Source organism: Nelumbo lutea, chromosome 3, assembly GCF_056320005.1.
Source record: "Nelumbo lutea isolate HS-2025 chromosome 3, American lotus-T2T, whole genome shotgun sequence".
Lineage (NCBI taxonomy): Eukaryota > Viridiplantae > Streptophyta > Magnoliopsida > Proteales > Nelumbonaceae > Nelumbo > Nelumbo lutea.
This window is the reverse complement of record NC_142686.1, coordinates 5,352,709-5,368,808: the sequence shown is the minus strand read 5'-3', so window position 1 is coordinate 5,368,808 and position 16,100 is coordinate 5,352,709. Positions and strand designations below refer to the sequence as shown.

The following is a 16,100-nucleotide window of genomic DNA, read 5'->3' as shown; positions in this document are numbered from 1 at the left end:
AGCACTTTTACGAAACTTTTATAAAAACACTTTTATAAAAGTGCTTTTGCAAAAGTGCTTTCATAAAAGTGCTTTTGCAAAAGTGCTTTCATAAAAGTACTTTTATAAAAATGCTTTCATAAAAGTACATTTTATAAAATTTAACTAGGGATAATTTTATAAGTGGTATTTAAAAATTCAACTAGGGATAATTTTAGAAGAAAAATGTTGAATAAGTACTTATTGTATAAACACTTTAAAAAAGCTAGAAGTTTAGGTTTAAAAAATAAACACTTGTTTCAGGTTTATTTCCCAAATACGAATAGGTGCTTAATGGCACAAATAAGCACTCCCAAACATGGACTTAACTGAAAAATAATTGACTTCTTAAAAAGCAAACAATGCCTAGTAAGAAGTCATTACTTTCTAAGTTTCTATTATCAAACTAACGAATGGAAGACAACTTGGACAATGTTTGGGTGTCCCTTTTGTCAAAATTTTGAATGGGCCCAACCTGAGCCAGATGTAGTGTAAAATAAGGGGTGCAAGTCGGGCGGGTTGGGATGGGTTTATGGTCAACCCAGGCCTGACCCTAAAATTTAGGCTTAAGGCCCGATCCCGAGGTCAAGCCCAATTTTTCCAATCCAAGCCCAACCCACCCCGTAATTTGATGCACTTGGGTTGGTCAATAAACTCATTCTAAAATTACATATATATATATATACATATTTGGACAGGGTTCAGGCTACCTAAGGGCTAGGCCCAAGGACCAAAAATCCAAGCCCAATCAGTGTAAAATTCCGAATTGAGCCGGTTTGGGCTCGAGCTGGGCCCGCCTAAGTTGCACCCCTAGCGTAAAATGCTAAAGAGGGCCCCGATTTGCACCCTTAAGGTGCGTGGTGCCGTGGTCACTTTCTATGGTTGAGACGTGGAGAATTATGCAGGCAAAGCGCAATTGGGCGGGCTCGGGTTGACATTTGAATGAACCCAGCCCACAAACCCAGTTAATTTCTTGAATCAGTACCCAACTTGCACTCTTACAGTATAAGGGGAAGGTTTAAGTAGTTGTCAAGTAACTTATTAGATGAGACTTATAAAACGATGTTAGAAACAAGGAGTGCTCGACAAACATGCATTGCTAAAGCTACGATGTATTCAGCTGACGCAAGGATAAAAAAGTTACGACATCGTACAAGTACCTAATGAAAAGTAAAACAAAACTTCAAAGATTGGCCTGTACATTTTTTTTTTCCTTCTTTCTTTGCAGGCAAAGAAATAAATAATGCCCGTGGGATAACAGAAAAAAGACAAAGGAAAGAGAAGGAAGAATGAAAGGAGAAAGAGATACAACAGAAATATACATGGCTGGCCGAAACATAACAAGAGTTTTAGCACTGGTAGATCGAAAAGCTCTTGTTCTTCCATATGGACGACAAAGCCCTCCCCATCCTCTTCGATGTTGATTTATATAGTGGCTTTGACTCTGGAGCAGGCGGGGTTACACCATTACCATCAGGCTGCGGCTGTGTCTGAACAGGTGATGCTTCCCTCTGTCGCTGCTCCCGGAAGAGCATTAGCAGCTTCTGTGACTTTTCTTTCCCTCTAGCAGTTCCATTCGTTGATATCGACACTAATGCAGGTATCACCCCTTCTCGAAGAACTAGTTCACTACATTTCTCACTTCCATTACATAAAATTAGAAGGCATGAAACGGCTTGCTCCTGCTCAATGGGCTCACCCATGTCCAAAATGGCCGCAAGCCCACTGATAAGACCTGACGTTGATATAATTTCTTTCTTTGCTGATCTATTTGGTGCTAGATTTGTAAGTATAGCAATGGACTTTTCAGTCCATGCATGGTCAGTGGGATCTGTGAGGAGATTCTGAAGCCCTTCGAGGATGCCAGCTGAGAGGAGAAAGGGGATATTTGAGAGGTGAGTGGAGAGGTTGTAGAGGGCATGGAGGGCATCTAGCTTGCATTGGGGTTCAGAATCAGCTTGTAGGAGACCAACTAAGAAGGGAACAGCTTGGCTAGAACCAATAATTGTCTTGGCTTCCTCCAGACAAGAGAGGTTCAGATAGAGAGCCGTTGCTGGTTCATCAGATTTGGACATAAGGATCATTTCCTCCAATAGTGGAATTACTCCTGCAGATAACATCATTTCCTTGTTCCTGCAAGACATGGAAGAAAATAATCAATTGGTATAGTTTTTATAGCATTGGAAATTTGACTGAAAAGCTCCAAATGGCATCACTACAAAACAGTATCTTGCCTAGCTTATATTAGAGAAAATCTATGATAATGGAAATATAAATTACATTCAATAATTTCAAAATTGTTACCAAGATTCCCAGATTTTTCTTTTAAACTAGGTTCAGAATTTCCAAGAGATAAAAAAGAAACTGAAGACGAAAAAAATGGAAAAGGATGAATAAAAAATGTCATCATCATCACCCATGCCTTATCCCAAGAATACGGGGTTGGCTACATGAATCCTGTTTTACCAATCCATTCTATTTAGAGTCATATCCAATGTTAATTATAAGTGCTTATCTTACACTGCTGCCAAGCCAAAATTATCAGAAGCATTCCAGTACTACCATCGTGAAAAGATGTCCATGTGGCATCCAACGAAGTAAGTATTCCTAGACTAGTTTTTTAATTACTTTGGTTTTCAACTTCTTGTAATTAATCAAGAAATCATGTTCATCTTAACAGCCAAAGCAGATACATCTCTATCATGATAGAACAAGTTACTAGGAGTAGGGGAGGGGAGAGGAATAACTAAAAATCCCAAATTTTCAATACGTTTTACAGTTAAAATCCATCAAAACAGAGTATATGTACCAGGAAGCAAAATGATAAGGAGAACATCAAAGAAAACACACAACTATTTCACTGTGATATGGTGCAGTTCACAGTTGCCATTCTGTTGTGTGTGTATATATGTAGTGAGATGGATAAGGGCCAAAGTAGATATTTGAATAAAGCAAGAAAACTATTGAACAAGTGCAAACCTGTTATTGTTAACAGCAAGGTTGAAAAGTGCCATAACTCCAGTTTCCACAGCTTTCTCATTACGCTCATGAACAGCCAACCCCAAAAACCGAACAAGGGCCTCAACAAACCCATTGGCCCCCATAAATATTCTGGCCTCTTCATCATCCTTCAGCAAGTGTCGTATCTGTTCCACTACTTTGCATTGCCTCCTTAGGTTATTTCCTTCATACAAGACAGTCAAGAAGTTTTCATACATCTGAAATAGGTCCAGTTCGGAGTTTTCTTCCAGGCCAGGAATATTTTCAATCTCATTTCTTTCCTCAACAACCCCATTCTCCTCAACAGGCACTACATTGATTCCCTTCAACTTACAGGAGTCAACACTCTCCATGGATCTAGAATTAGTTGATTCACACTCAGATAATGCAAGCCTCCAGTAGTTTAAATCAAGAGATTCTGGAGGCCCATCAGGAATAGGGACTCCATTGTGTTCACACCAACTAGTAACAAGACCCTTGACACAGTAATTTGGTGTTAGACAAAGATGAGAGAGCTGCTGCTGAGTCTTTGGGCAGGTGCTATGTCCATCACTGAACCATTTCTCAATGCAGATCCTCTCATAGGTCTGTCCAGATGCGATTATGACTGGATCATACATGAGCTGCAATGAAATTGGACATCTCAACTCCTCGGGAGGTACAGGCATTTGCCCAGACTTCCGACCATTTGTCTTGAAACTGAAAGAACTCAATTTAGAGAGCTGTCGATCAAAGGCATGACTATTCCCTCCATGTCCACTACCATCCTCAAAGGAACCCTGGACGGTTGGAGAGCAAGGTGCTGATCCTTGTGAATCATTGTCATCTGAAAATTCACTTCTGAATAACTTTGAATATTTCCTCATGAGGTGTAAAAGGTAAGCCACGATGGATTCCTTCCGCCTGTCTTCCTCAGCACGAGCTCTTTCAATCAGCTTCTTTAGAGCTCTTCTCTCTGTCAGAGCTGCTCTTGAAGAAGTAATTCCAAGCTTTGAGGCAGCTTGGTGAAATGTTTCAAGCTCATTATTGTCATTGTAATTGCTGTTAAATTTTCTTTCCTGCTGGAGTAAGGCAATCACTTCATCACCAACTTGCTTCTCTGATGCATCAAGTGAAAACACCGTCCCCCGAAGTTCAGTTACAATCTCTGAAATCTGCAATTGACATGTTGCAACAGAAGGTCATAATCCTGTTGGAAGATCAGAATAATTAAAAGGAAATTGAGCCAGAACCATTGGGGAGATCAAAGCTGCTAGTCGTTTGCTATATATTACAAGGATTTCAAATATCCAGAATTGAAAAGCTGTACTCTTATCATGGAGGATAAGGTAATCCCAGAAGAAAACTAAAACCCACCTAAGTAAGGGTGAACATTAGGGCCAGGCTTGGCCAGCCCTAACCCAGCATGAAAACATTGAAACCAGCCCTCACCTTGGACACTCATTGGGCTCCTCCAGTCTTAGGCTTTACACTTATCCTTTTGGGTTATAATCTAAGCAATAGGGGTTGTAAATAAACCAACCAACCAGGTTAACTTGACACTTAGGTTGAGTTTATTTGTATGTCAAACAAAAGGACAAGAACCTGAACCAGAGTGCATATTTCCACCAACTCATCGTTTACGTCTACATGAAAATTTACAGTAGTACAGCAAAGAATAAGTACAGTATTTTTGCTTGCAGCAGCAGAGAGGTACTTGAACCAAATGGATCCAGTTCAAACATCAACAGATCATGCTAATATTATGCCACCATTTCCGATTGCCAATTCCAATTTAGTAGGTGGCAGATCACCAGCCAATACAAATAAATGTTTTTTGCTCTTCATGATCCATATGCTGGGAAGTGTTACCAAATGGAGTATAATCTGTGGAAGCTATCATCAAAATTTCCCTCAATATTTGCATTTAGAAATTCATGCAGTTTGTAGATCCTTTAGTTCAATAGTTCAACAAAGGGATTCAGTATAATATTGTCAACTTAAATCCCATAATAAAACCCTTGCTACAGGTTGCTAAAATTCAAAGTTCAAATTGGAGATGGATTAATATTACTTGGGCAATCAAAAAGTTGACACCAAGTAGAATGTCAAACAGAGTAATAAACACAACACAGCCACAATTCAAAGGAAATTACAAAGACAAAGAAATTGAATAATATACCTGACAACCAATTGCTTGTGGAACAATGTCTTCAACACGCCTAAGACTATCCTCAAGGGAACACCTTGCTTTCTCAAATTTTACAAGAACAGAATCACCAGTTATAGCCTACACAATGAGAAAGAAACATCAATGATTAGAAAAGTTTCATAATGATCTAAAATTAGTTGAAAAGCCAAGAAATTTGTTCCTCAGTTGACCTTGTTCCTATAGATAAATAAATATGCAACCTCATAGAACACATGTGAAGTCTACCATGTTAAATCTAGAAGGAAGAAATACAACTAAATTTAACAACCATCCATGTCTTGGATCCCAACTATCCAACCTCTTTTCTTAAAGGGAAAGACTATGGTGACCTTTCTGGTAGAACTCTAATCTTCCCCATAGGCGCATATGACAAGCCTAAACCACATCTGGGTTAGCCTACCACTAGTTGTCATTGGCATGTGATCATACATGAATTAAATTTTGGTTAAAAGAACAATGATGCCCCAATTTAATTTGAATTTAAATTAAGTTGACTCGTATGCCCATTATGGTTTACCTTTAATTTAAGGTTTTACCAACTCTATGTTCTCTTCACCAAAGGCTCTGAGTGTCCCAACTACCGGCAACAATGGTAGAACTACTCTTGTTTACTGTGGCAGACATATGGGTTGTCTTCTCCAACCACTACATAATCAACTGTTGCAAAGAGTACATCTCAATCTCTCTTTGTACCAGTTTTTCACTCTCAATATTCCCCCCACTCAGACAAGGTTAACAGCTGAATGATTTGATAAGGGATGTTAAAGGATTAGGATAAAAGTGAGGGGGGTTGGCATTTGTTTGAAACCTCAGAGGCATACCATTAAAAACTGAAATGTTTAAGGTTCATACTGTCAAATAAATGCGGCAAAAGACATCAAAACTGAAACAGATTTTCTTGCCACAAACACAAGCATGCTAGTAAAGCAATCAAAACCTTTATTAGGAAACTTTGAACTCAATCGGCAACAATTTGGGACAAAAGCAATCATTGGTAAACCTAATAAGTAATAACCTTTTATAAGAGAACAATTAGTAAATATTGGCCATGCTTTGGTATGGAATAAGTAACTACAATATAAAATAAATTATCAACAGGGGAAGCAATTGTACCAAGTATAGTTTACTACTATCTGAACAATGCCTAAGAAGATTCTTGGCCTTCTCAAGTGCTATATGAAGTGAACATAATGCCTGTATACCCGACTTGCTCCTTGGTCGTGCAGCTTCTAGGAGTGGAAAAATTCCCAACACTTTACAAAGAACTGAAGAAAGTATTTTACACATCTCTCCATGTAACTGCAAGTGGAAACAGAAACTTTTTTATCAGCCACCTAAACTCATGGAAATGTAAAATGGCATATTTTGGAAGCCAGAATGGTAGCGAGTCCAAAATTCAAATTTGACAAACCTAATTTTTAAGAGTCCAGCTATGGTGCATTTCGAATATTTTCTGTAAATTAAATCAAAATTTCAACTAATCATGTTAAAGATGTCACAGTCTATTCACTTTTCATTGCTTTATGTTTCACAAGGTGTACTTACCATTGAAGACTTCAACAATGTTAAGGATTCAACTGTAACAATATCGCTTTATTACTGGTTTGAATTTTTTGCTTTAAAGTGCAGCTCATGCACCATAAAGTTTGCCCTAATTTTATAAGCACAGTCATTACAGTATTAGTAAGCATTTAGATGTTGGTTTTGGCAAAACCACCCAACATACTGGCCATTATTAATAATCATTACAACTATTATATGGCACTTACCTCATTGACTTGGAAGTGATATGATATTTAGTAACGTATAACAATATTTAAATAGTTCATCAGGTCAAAACATAAAAATATTGCATACTAATATTAAAAGAAGTTAGTTAAGAAATGAAATGAGGGCAGCAATAAAGTAATAATGGTGGGTAATGGTCAAACGTCCATAGAATGCCTCCTTCACTTATTGAAAAAAAAAAAAAAAAAGAATTACTGGCGAGGATCAATGAGTAAATCTAAGCATCGATGCCCAAAGTATAATGACTAGCACCTCAATGTAAACCCAGAGATTTCAAAGGATTCTTTAACATTCCTAAAACAGGATGAGCGAGCAGATGAAAAAAGGAAGAGAAAACAGGAAAAAGGAAATGCTGAGGAGCTGCAACCCCTTCGGCACTTATGAGAGTACATAAGTGGTGATACCTTGGCATCGTTGGCCACAAAAAGACTTTCTTCAACCTCAGCAACGTCCATAATTCCCAATCAACAATACTTGCACAGGTTTATAACTGCAAATTAGGAAGCAATTTTTTTAGTTAGTGAGTAGAAAAAGGAACACACACTTCCACCAATTACTAAATGATGAATCAAGAACAAATCGGCAATAATTAACATAAGGTTGCTGGATTATAAATCGAATTAATCAATCTAATGGACTAAAGTCCGCTTTCCTGATGATGAAACAGAGTAAGAGATAACGCATTAATAACAAAGGAAGTAGCACATAATCCCAACCCGCCCGCCCGCCCTCTCTCTCGTAAGGCACGAGAGTGAAAAAAGAAGTAAAGCAGAAAATTAGCAAAGAGATGAGGCACAAGAGTTCGCGCTTGACACAGCATTTCGACAATTGCCTTGCATTTGTACGGTGAAATACAGCACATTCAAAACGAAGGTATTCATTTTGATTTAAGCACTGGCTAAACATGTTGGACCAAATCACAAAAAGCGAAGAAAAGGAATGGCAAGCGCTATAGCCAGGTGAGATCTCGTTTGCAAAAAGAGACGGAAATACAATTAAATACTGAAATTTAAACGGAATGAAAGTGAGAAGCTCATATTTAGTAAAAAGAGAACAAATGAGAGAAAAACTCCTACTACAAAATCAAGATTTTCCCCATGAAATCCGAGTTTAAAATGAAGATATATATGTTTACAACGAAAAGAGAGCACGAAAAGAAAATCTTCAGAGGAGAGGCAAGAGAATCTGAGCTTTCGACAGGAAACCTTACCGGACAAAAAACATCTCTCCAAGGAGGTTTCATGGTGATAATTCATGGAGATCAATAGAAGAAATACGAAGAACAATGATTTCATCTCATCTCATCGCTTGTGATATTGGAATTGGGGACTAGGGTTTCCGCTCGCGGTTTCTGAGCGACCGATTTGACGCAGCAATGGAAATGACTCAAATGAGAGAATGGCGAGGGGAGGAAATGCAATACTACTAATTTTCGTTTTTTCAATATGGACAGAAGAAATAATAAAGATAATTAAGCAAAATAAACGAGCAAATGTGATATACTATAGATTTTGTTTTAGTTTTTTAAGAGATTCTACCATCTTTGAATGGCGAGATGAAGTTGTTTTTATTTAATTATTGATGTAAGAAAATTTTTGAATTGCAGATTAGAATTTCCCCGCTTTTATCTCCCGGTTCATCGGCCGACAATTGCCGACTTCGTCGTTTTGTCATTTTGTAGTTCCGTCGTAAATGTTGCGATGACCAAAATACCCTTTTAATTACCTTCATTACCAACGAGATGGTCCGCTCTTTCGTTGCTCCAGGCCGTAGTTTGTATTGTCGTTTTCATACCTGCTCATCAATTTGTCGACGTGCCAGACTTTTATTGGATAATAATTATGGTCGCATCACTGTACAATTGGCATATAACAAGCCCAACAAATCTACAGCAACCCTCGTAAGCTTATAAGCAAATTGAAAACATTTTCTGCAGTCTGCACAAATTCTACAAATCAACAAACGCATGCGAATATTGGAAAGTCATAAGGACAAAGTCGTCATTAGACGTTATAATTTGCTTTGCAGACACGCCTGCCTCTGTCTTGCCTCTGCAGTTATTGAACTTATCTTTTTATTTTACTTTTTCTCGAGGTTGTTGGGGATCGGCATCAGTCATTGATTCGAGGGTATTTTCGTCCCATGGAACTAGATGTAGATGGTATTACGTGCAATTTATGAATCCTTGAGGGCTTTTCGTAACTTCATGAATAACGCGATCCCCTCGGCAGCGGATGTCTCCATGTATGATGACTGATGCTGATGAGTACGGGGTTGGGAATCTCTTACACTAAATCCATCTTACCCACATTTCATTTAATCATTCCTCAATTGACACGTGGCAAAGTTTTCACTTAAGGTATTCAATTTTGACGTGCCAGTCACTTTTATCTAATCCAGTACCCAGATCCGTCGTCTAAAGGAAGCATCTGCGGTTCCCGCTCCAGCTCCAAATCCCGAACTCCAAATAACAACAAAATTGAAAATTCCAATACACTCCCCACTGCCAGTTAAACGTACAAATTATTCCTATTAATTATTTTGTTAATCATAGTTAATCTAGTTTAATTACAGCTTATTAGAATAAATCGATTCGCATTTAAACCTTTTTTTACTTCTTTATTTTCACGAGAACCGACCACCATGATGCTACGTTGTAAAGAACTCCTCCATCTTTTGCCACCGATCCATCTGTTTTCTGAAGCCAGACCCTTTTCGAACCACTGTAAGTTGACACGTGTACGTTGCCTCTCGTACAAGAAAAAGACCTTTCTCTGCATCTCTCTTTCTCTATCTGAGTCTCTTACTATTTTCAATACTAAGTGAAGGGTAACTTCGAACCTGAGGCAGGTGATATTATTTAGAGTAGTTGTGATTGTGTACTGCTGCCCGGCGTTTGCTAGTATTAGAAGAAGGCTAGGGATAATTACGTAATTCTACTTTGCTAGGTCCAACCGATAGAACCGACAACCATTACTGTGGTCTTGATTTTAGGGAACAGTAGAAACAAAAGCGCAACGTCCTTTCGGTCCAAAATCCAAATATATAATAAATTAGGGCTCTCCAAGCAAATAAATAAATAAATTAGGGCTCCTATAATATGCTCTTTCATTTTCCCATTATAATAAGCTCCATTATCTCAGTGTTAGCTTGGGGGGATCTTAAGCTAAGAACTTGATTCGGTGTATTTTTATACGTAAGCAAAGAATGTGCAAGGAATTATTATATCACAAGATCAAGATAACATCATATCTTATTATTATATCCATGTCTGTACGTAGTTGGAAATCAAGAAGTTATACAGTGCATTAATGGGGAAGTTTGAATGATTAAAAAAGCTGTAAAAACATTTGGACAGGGATGGCAATTCCCACTCGCCTTTTATTTTTTGGTTGGAAAATGAATTTTAGGGTGGGGAAGGTTTTGAGATTTTACAATTTGTAACGGTATATATAGAGTACGGTGTCGGGTTAAATCCTGTTCATATTTTTATTTTTATGACCATTATTATAATTATTTGTCTCTACGGGGCAGGATATCCCATCACCAACCCAAATTCAAACCCCTAATTTTGGTAATGATGGAATTTAATCCCAAATCAATAGTTAGTTGGCATCTTGTACCAAGAATCAAAACTTTATAACGTAGTTAATTGAGCCTTCAATATGTCCTTATAGCAACTATTTTGGGGTATGACATGTTCCAGGGATAGACAATACGCCTTATAATGATCCCTCTGAATTAGATTTGAAAAATAGCTGAAAAAAATTAAAACAGCTAAAGATACAGGAAAATACATTCCATTCAGCAAATGGGCTTATATTTGATATTTAAAATCAGGGTATCAATACAACTGTGTTATCTGAACTAAAAACAGTGTACATTTTTTTTAGTTTTTTTTTTTTCAAAAATTGGATTTTAGATAGTTTTTAATATTTTTATTGAAAAAAGAGGGGTCAAATAGGTGTTTCAGGACCTAAAAGATAATGCATTAGTTGTATGACATTTTATCAAAATTTTGATCTTTATTTAAAACTTTATTTGTGACTATTTCTCAAATTCAGTTTGAGTAGTATTTTGCATTTTTCATATACCAATGTTTGAATTTAAAAATTCATGGATAGGATTTAAAATTTACAAAATTCTTTCCAAACTTGCCCCGTTTGGATGGGAAAGATTTTGAGTAATAATTAAAGTTTGAATTGAAGGTTGAAACGGACATCCGGACATCGAGTGGTGAGTGGCGACGATTAGGAAAGGAGAACTAATTAGCGTCGACCGGAGAAAAGGACGGGTCTTGTTTGTTTGTTCCAAACTTTCAATCAGCAGTTTGAGTCGATTAAATTCAAACATCAGTAACCTACTACTAAGTCGGCTGGTCGCTGTACGACTTGCTTAGCCCGGCTCAGCCGTTCATTTGTGTAAATCCGGTGCCTGATGGGCTCGTCTTTTAGACTTTTTACAAATTTGACCATTCTGGCCTTGTCCAGCCTTACAGCATCCCTTTAATGTGCACTTTAGTCTGACATGTCACGAGCAAACATAAGGGCATTTTAAGAACAAGAACCACGTTTAACAAGCTTTACACGTGGTAGCCGGTGACTGGTAAGATCCCTTTTTTTGTCTTTAGGCCTGGTTTGTCTGTAGTGAAGTTTCATTATTTGTACTGGTAAAATGATCTAATTGTAAATTGACTAAATTCTGATCTTATTATTGTTTATGCTTTTGCTTTATTTTGTTTTATGTGCATTACCAAGGTAAAAATGTATCGGAATTTACATTCCTTTTATTTGTACTATCATGAATTTATATTGATACTATGGATGCATCCGTGCAATTTGGATGGGCCCAACTTGAATTTGACCTGACACAATGTGAATTTTGCAAGGGTTAGGGCTGAATTTTCAGGCCCAATTTAAGAGTGGAATTGCCAAAAAATATGCACAGTTTTTTCAATAATTCTATTTTCAAATTGGGCTATAACACCCAATAAAAGATGGATAAATAAAAATGTATAAGTAAATTCTTTCAAATCCACCCAAATCCGACTAACTTGGCTTATCCCAACCCAGCCCGAATGTAGTTCGAATTGTGTTGGATTAACCTTGGGTTGGACATGTGTTTATATAAGGATGGGCTTAATCTCTGGTAGGGTCAGGCCTGAGCCCAATATTTACACCTTTAGGCTGCATTTGGAAATGATACAAATGGAGTGTAAGGTAAATTTGTACTCTGGTTCACTTTTATCTGTATTTGATAATATAATATTTATGCATTGATAAATCACAGAAAACACATTTTCTAATATATATTTACATTGATGGTAAGATGTAAAAGTACATTAATAAAAAAGAAGTAAATTTACATTCAAATAGGATTTTCATTAAAAAAAGGCATATGCTTTATTGGAATTTGTGTTTACATTCATTATAGTTAAAAGTCTGTCTGTTAATAAAATAAATTTGTTAGTGCAAAACTAATCTAACTTTACAATTTTTATGAACCGTTTTACATTCTACGTATTTATATTCACACTTATTTGCATATTTTCCAAACGCAACCTTAGGGTTGAACCTGGATTAACCTTCTACCCAACCCAATCCACCCAAATTACACACTTGATTAATACAAATGCCTCTATTCAAGTAATATTATATAATATATACTCATCTAAAAATAACATTTGATTAACACATATTCCTCTATTCAAGTAATATTATATAATATATATTCATCTAAAAAAAAATACTTGCTTTAATTTTAATGTAGGTGATAAAAATTAAATCTAAATACCATATATTATATATTTCCTTGCACACATGCAATTCACGTGATCTAATATTAATTAAGATTAAAATTGCAAGTTTGCAACTCAATAAGTTGACCCATGCCCAATTGCTAGTCTGGGTTCCAAAGTTCCAGCAACACAAACACAACTATAATTTGTATAACATCAAGAGCTGTAGTCACTAGTCAAACAAGTTTGTCCAGTGCATATGAACTTCATGAGAAGAAACTATTTTTTTTTTTTCAATGTCAACTTATACACGTTGAAACAAATAAAGAATAACTTACTATTAAATGCAAAACAAGTAAACAAGCTACTTGTGGAAGTCAGTTAGATTACTAAAGGGGGAAGAGTCAAGCCTTCCCTAAAGCAACGAATTTTGACTTTTGGAAAAATAAAAACATAGAGAAAATCAAAGGTACAAATTTTGAGTTTAATGCGGAAAACTATTCCCATAAAAGCTGCTTAACAGTTGTTGTGATTCTGCTTTAGTCTTTTTCCTCTTTCAACAAGAGCGGTGAAAAAGTTATTGGTCTGGAATATTTGAGCTATATAAATTATGATATTTTAACTTTTTTAATAATGTTCCTTTATCAGGTTTTCATAAAGTTGCATTTTATTCATTGAAGTACATAGACAGGGGGCTAAAAGCAATATCGTTAACCAGTAGCATAGCTTGTTTTAAAGGGGAAATTATCATTGATCCAACAGAACAAATAATAAAGTTATAAGTTCACTTTCTGCTGCTAAGACATTATTTTGATACAGCGCTAAGATTATTAATCATGGCCTTTAATGTATTGCTGTGGCTCCACTTGAAAAAGAGTCACCTCATCTAATTCAAGGTGGAAGTGGGGCCACATTATTACATCAAAGGCTTTGATTTCGTGGTTTAACACCACCCTCCGTTCAGTATCAGATCAAGTAGGAAACTTCCTTATGATCAAGCCAATCCAAAACCATCAACTGAGTAGGGACACTTTGCATTGCGGGACATATTTAAATATTCTAATCCATGTCTAGCCCATACTTTGGATGTGTATCCTACTAAATAAATGACATTTGCAAGGTTTTAATTTTTTATATAAAACTTGCCCATGCAAAAGAATTTATTTTAAACACGTGGAAAATTCATTCAAACCGAATTTTATACTATTATGCTGTATTGAGGATATATCTTTTCATGAAGGTGCCTGATAGTACAGTCATTGAGAGAGAGAAGATATTTTTACAATTATAACAGATAAATAAAACTTTAAGGAGATGTTGAGATACTAGGATTTTAATTATGATCAGAACATAACAATTATGTTAATTCTAGAGCAATCTAGCTAAAACATAAAATAAAGCAGCAAGAAAACTAAACCCATTCTAAAAGGCACAGACAAGTTGCATTGATAAAGTGTTAACTTTGTATCGTTATAAATACAGGACAAGACGGGTAACCTCTTGGCTGAGTTGGTGCGTTTAAGACTGTACAGGGAACTGTATACTGTATCTTTCCCTGATAATCAGGTAATGCATCAGCTTGCTCTCTCTTTTTTCAGAATGACTACTCCACTGTCATTCTTTTGAGACATTATCAAGCCCTGTTCTGGGAGGGCTTTCATGGCATGATCAAGAAATCCGGAAAGTTGTGAAGCCCTGTTTTGTATAAATCTAAAAAGTGGGGGTGAGCAACAAAGATTGAAAAACCTGACTGACCGAAAATACTGATGTAAACCGAAACGAAAAATCTGTTAATTGAATCGATTGATTTGGTTTCGGTTAATCAATATTAATAATATGTATTATATATATAAATATATTTTATAATATTTATTGTTAAGATTAAAAAACCGATGATTAATTGAATCGGTCAACTATTTAACCAACTGGTTTCGATTTGGTTCCGGTTACCACTTTTCCAAAAACCGATCTACCGGTTCAGTCAAAAAAAATGCCCCACAGTTCCGTGAACACCCCTACTAAAAAGTTGAGAATAAACTTACATGAACCCACCTTATGTAGTTTCTGAAAAGCAATTCTGTCTATGCAGTTCAATCACTGAAGAAGCCCTCCCAAATGGGCGCTAAGCATGGTTTTCAAAAAATCAGATCGGACCAGACAATCAGACAGGAAAACTCAGGAACCAGTCAGTTAATTGGTTTCATTTCACCTTAAAACCATTTTTTGGTCAAAACCAATTGGTTTGACCAACAACCTGCTAACTCGGTCAATCGAACAGTTGAACGGAATCCGTATAATGATTTTTGACTTTTTTATTTTTATTTTTAAGTCAAAACGAGCCATTCATTCGAATCAAATGATCGCACCATTCGACCTGCAAACCGGTCCCCCGTCCAATCCGATTTTAAAAACCTTGACTCTAAGCTAAAAAAAGGCTCCTCTCACGATTTAACTTTCAATTGAATTAAATTGAATCACTGTTTAGTTTCATTATTTCTGCATTCAACAATACATGTGGTATGCCAAAAATGATCATTCCTGTACAACATGGGGAGAATATTGGGTTGGGAAAACAAGACATATAAATGGGTAGGCCTGGGGCTGGGGCCCATAATTTGTACATAGCCCATTCCCTGGCTGCATGGGCTCGGCCTTTTGCCTGAGCAGTGAGCATACTATGCGTTCTCTTACATGTATAGATTGCAATGAAGGAGCAGTTGCTGCTGTAATCTTTGGCTTTTCTTTTGGAGACCTATTCAGACTATTAAGTAGATGGGGACCGAATGGATTCACCACCTGTTTCCCCAATCCATTCTCCTTAATAACCCAAGAATCTTACACATGAAAACATGGACCCCACGAACTTGCCTTGTATTCAAAGTTCAAACTAAATTCTTTTCCCTCTCTACATTTCTTGAATTATTTTTGGGACCATACCCAGTAGAATTGGAGGCAATCAATCAATCAATCCAAAGGATTACTTAGCTAACGGACGGTGCAGATAGGCCGTACTCAACTCCTTCAATCTTCACGCTTGCTTGAAAATCAAACCAAAAAAGATCTCGACAAAACATTTTTGATTTATATAGCATCTTAATCCCTTAAGAAAGAAAGAGTGGATTCATCGAAAATTGCGAATTCTTATCTTATGAAAGCAAGTTAGATTAACGAGGGCCAGTGATGGAATGCATGGATGCATGAATGATGCGAGAAAGAAAGAAACAAGAAAAAAAAAAAAAAAAAATCTCCCACGTTTCCACCGCATCCCCATGTGAAGCAGCTTTTCTTTTAAGAGGTTACTTTGTATGGCTACATTGAATAATATTTATTTATATGCTCAAAGGCCCGGTCTTTTTCGGCTGCTCC

General features: G+C 36.6%; 1 protein-coding gene across 1 annotated transcript; it reads right to left on the bottom strand.

The window, feature by feature from the left end:
* Positions 1-1,114: 1,114 nt before the first annotated feature.
* Positions 1,115-8,595, bottom strand: LOC148862529 (U-box domain-containing protein 45-like). The gene is made up of 6 exons (XM_088981387.1): positions 8,208-8,595; positions 7,402-7,487; positions 6,323-6,508; positions 5,180-5,287; positions 2,998-4,172; positions 1,115-2,151 (listed from the first exon to the last, which is right to left on the bottom strand). Exons 2-6 carry the CDS (start codon positions 7,450-7,452, stop codon positions 1,368-1,370), a joined length of 2,304 nt encoding a protein of 767 aa, XP_088837513.1. The 5' UTR covers positions 7,453-7,487; positions 8,208-8,595; the 3' UTR covers positions 1,115-1,367.
* Positions 8,596-16,100: the final 7,505 nt, after the last annotated feature.

Coding starts and splice junctions, on each gene's coding strand:
- LOC148862529 (XM_088981387.1), bottom strand. CDS start 7,452: ATGGACGTTGCTGAGGTTGAAGAAAGTCTTTTTGTGGCCAACGATGCC. Junction 6,509..7,401: donor TTGTGGCCAACGATGCCAAG/GTATCACCACTT, acceptor TTCCACTTGCAG/TTACATGGAGAGATGTGTAA. Junction 5,288..6,322: donor ATAGTAGTAAACTATACTTG/GTACAATTGCTT, acceptor CTCATTGTGTAG/GCTATAACTGGTGATTCTGT.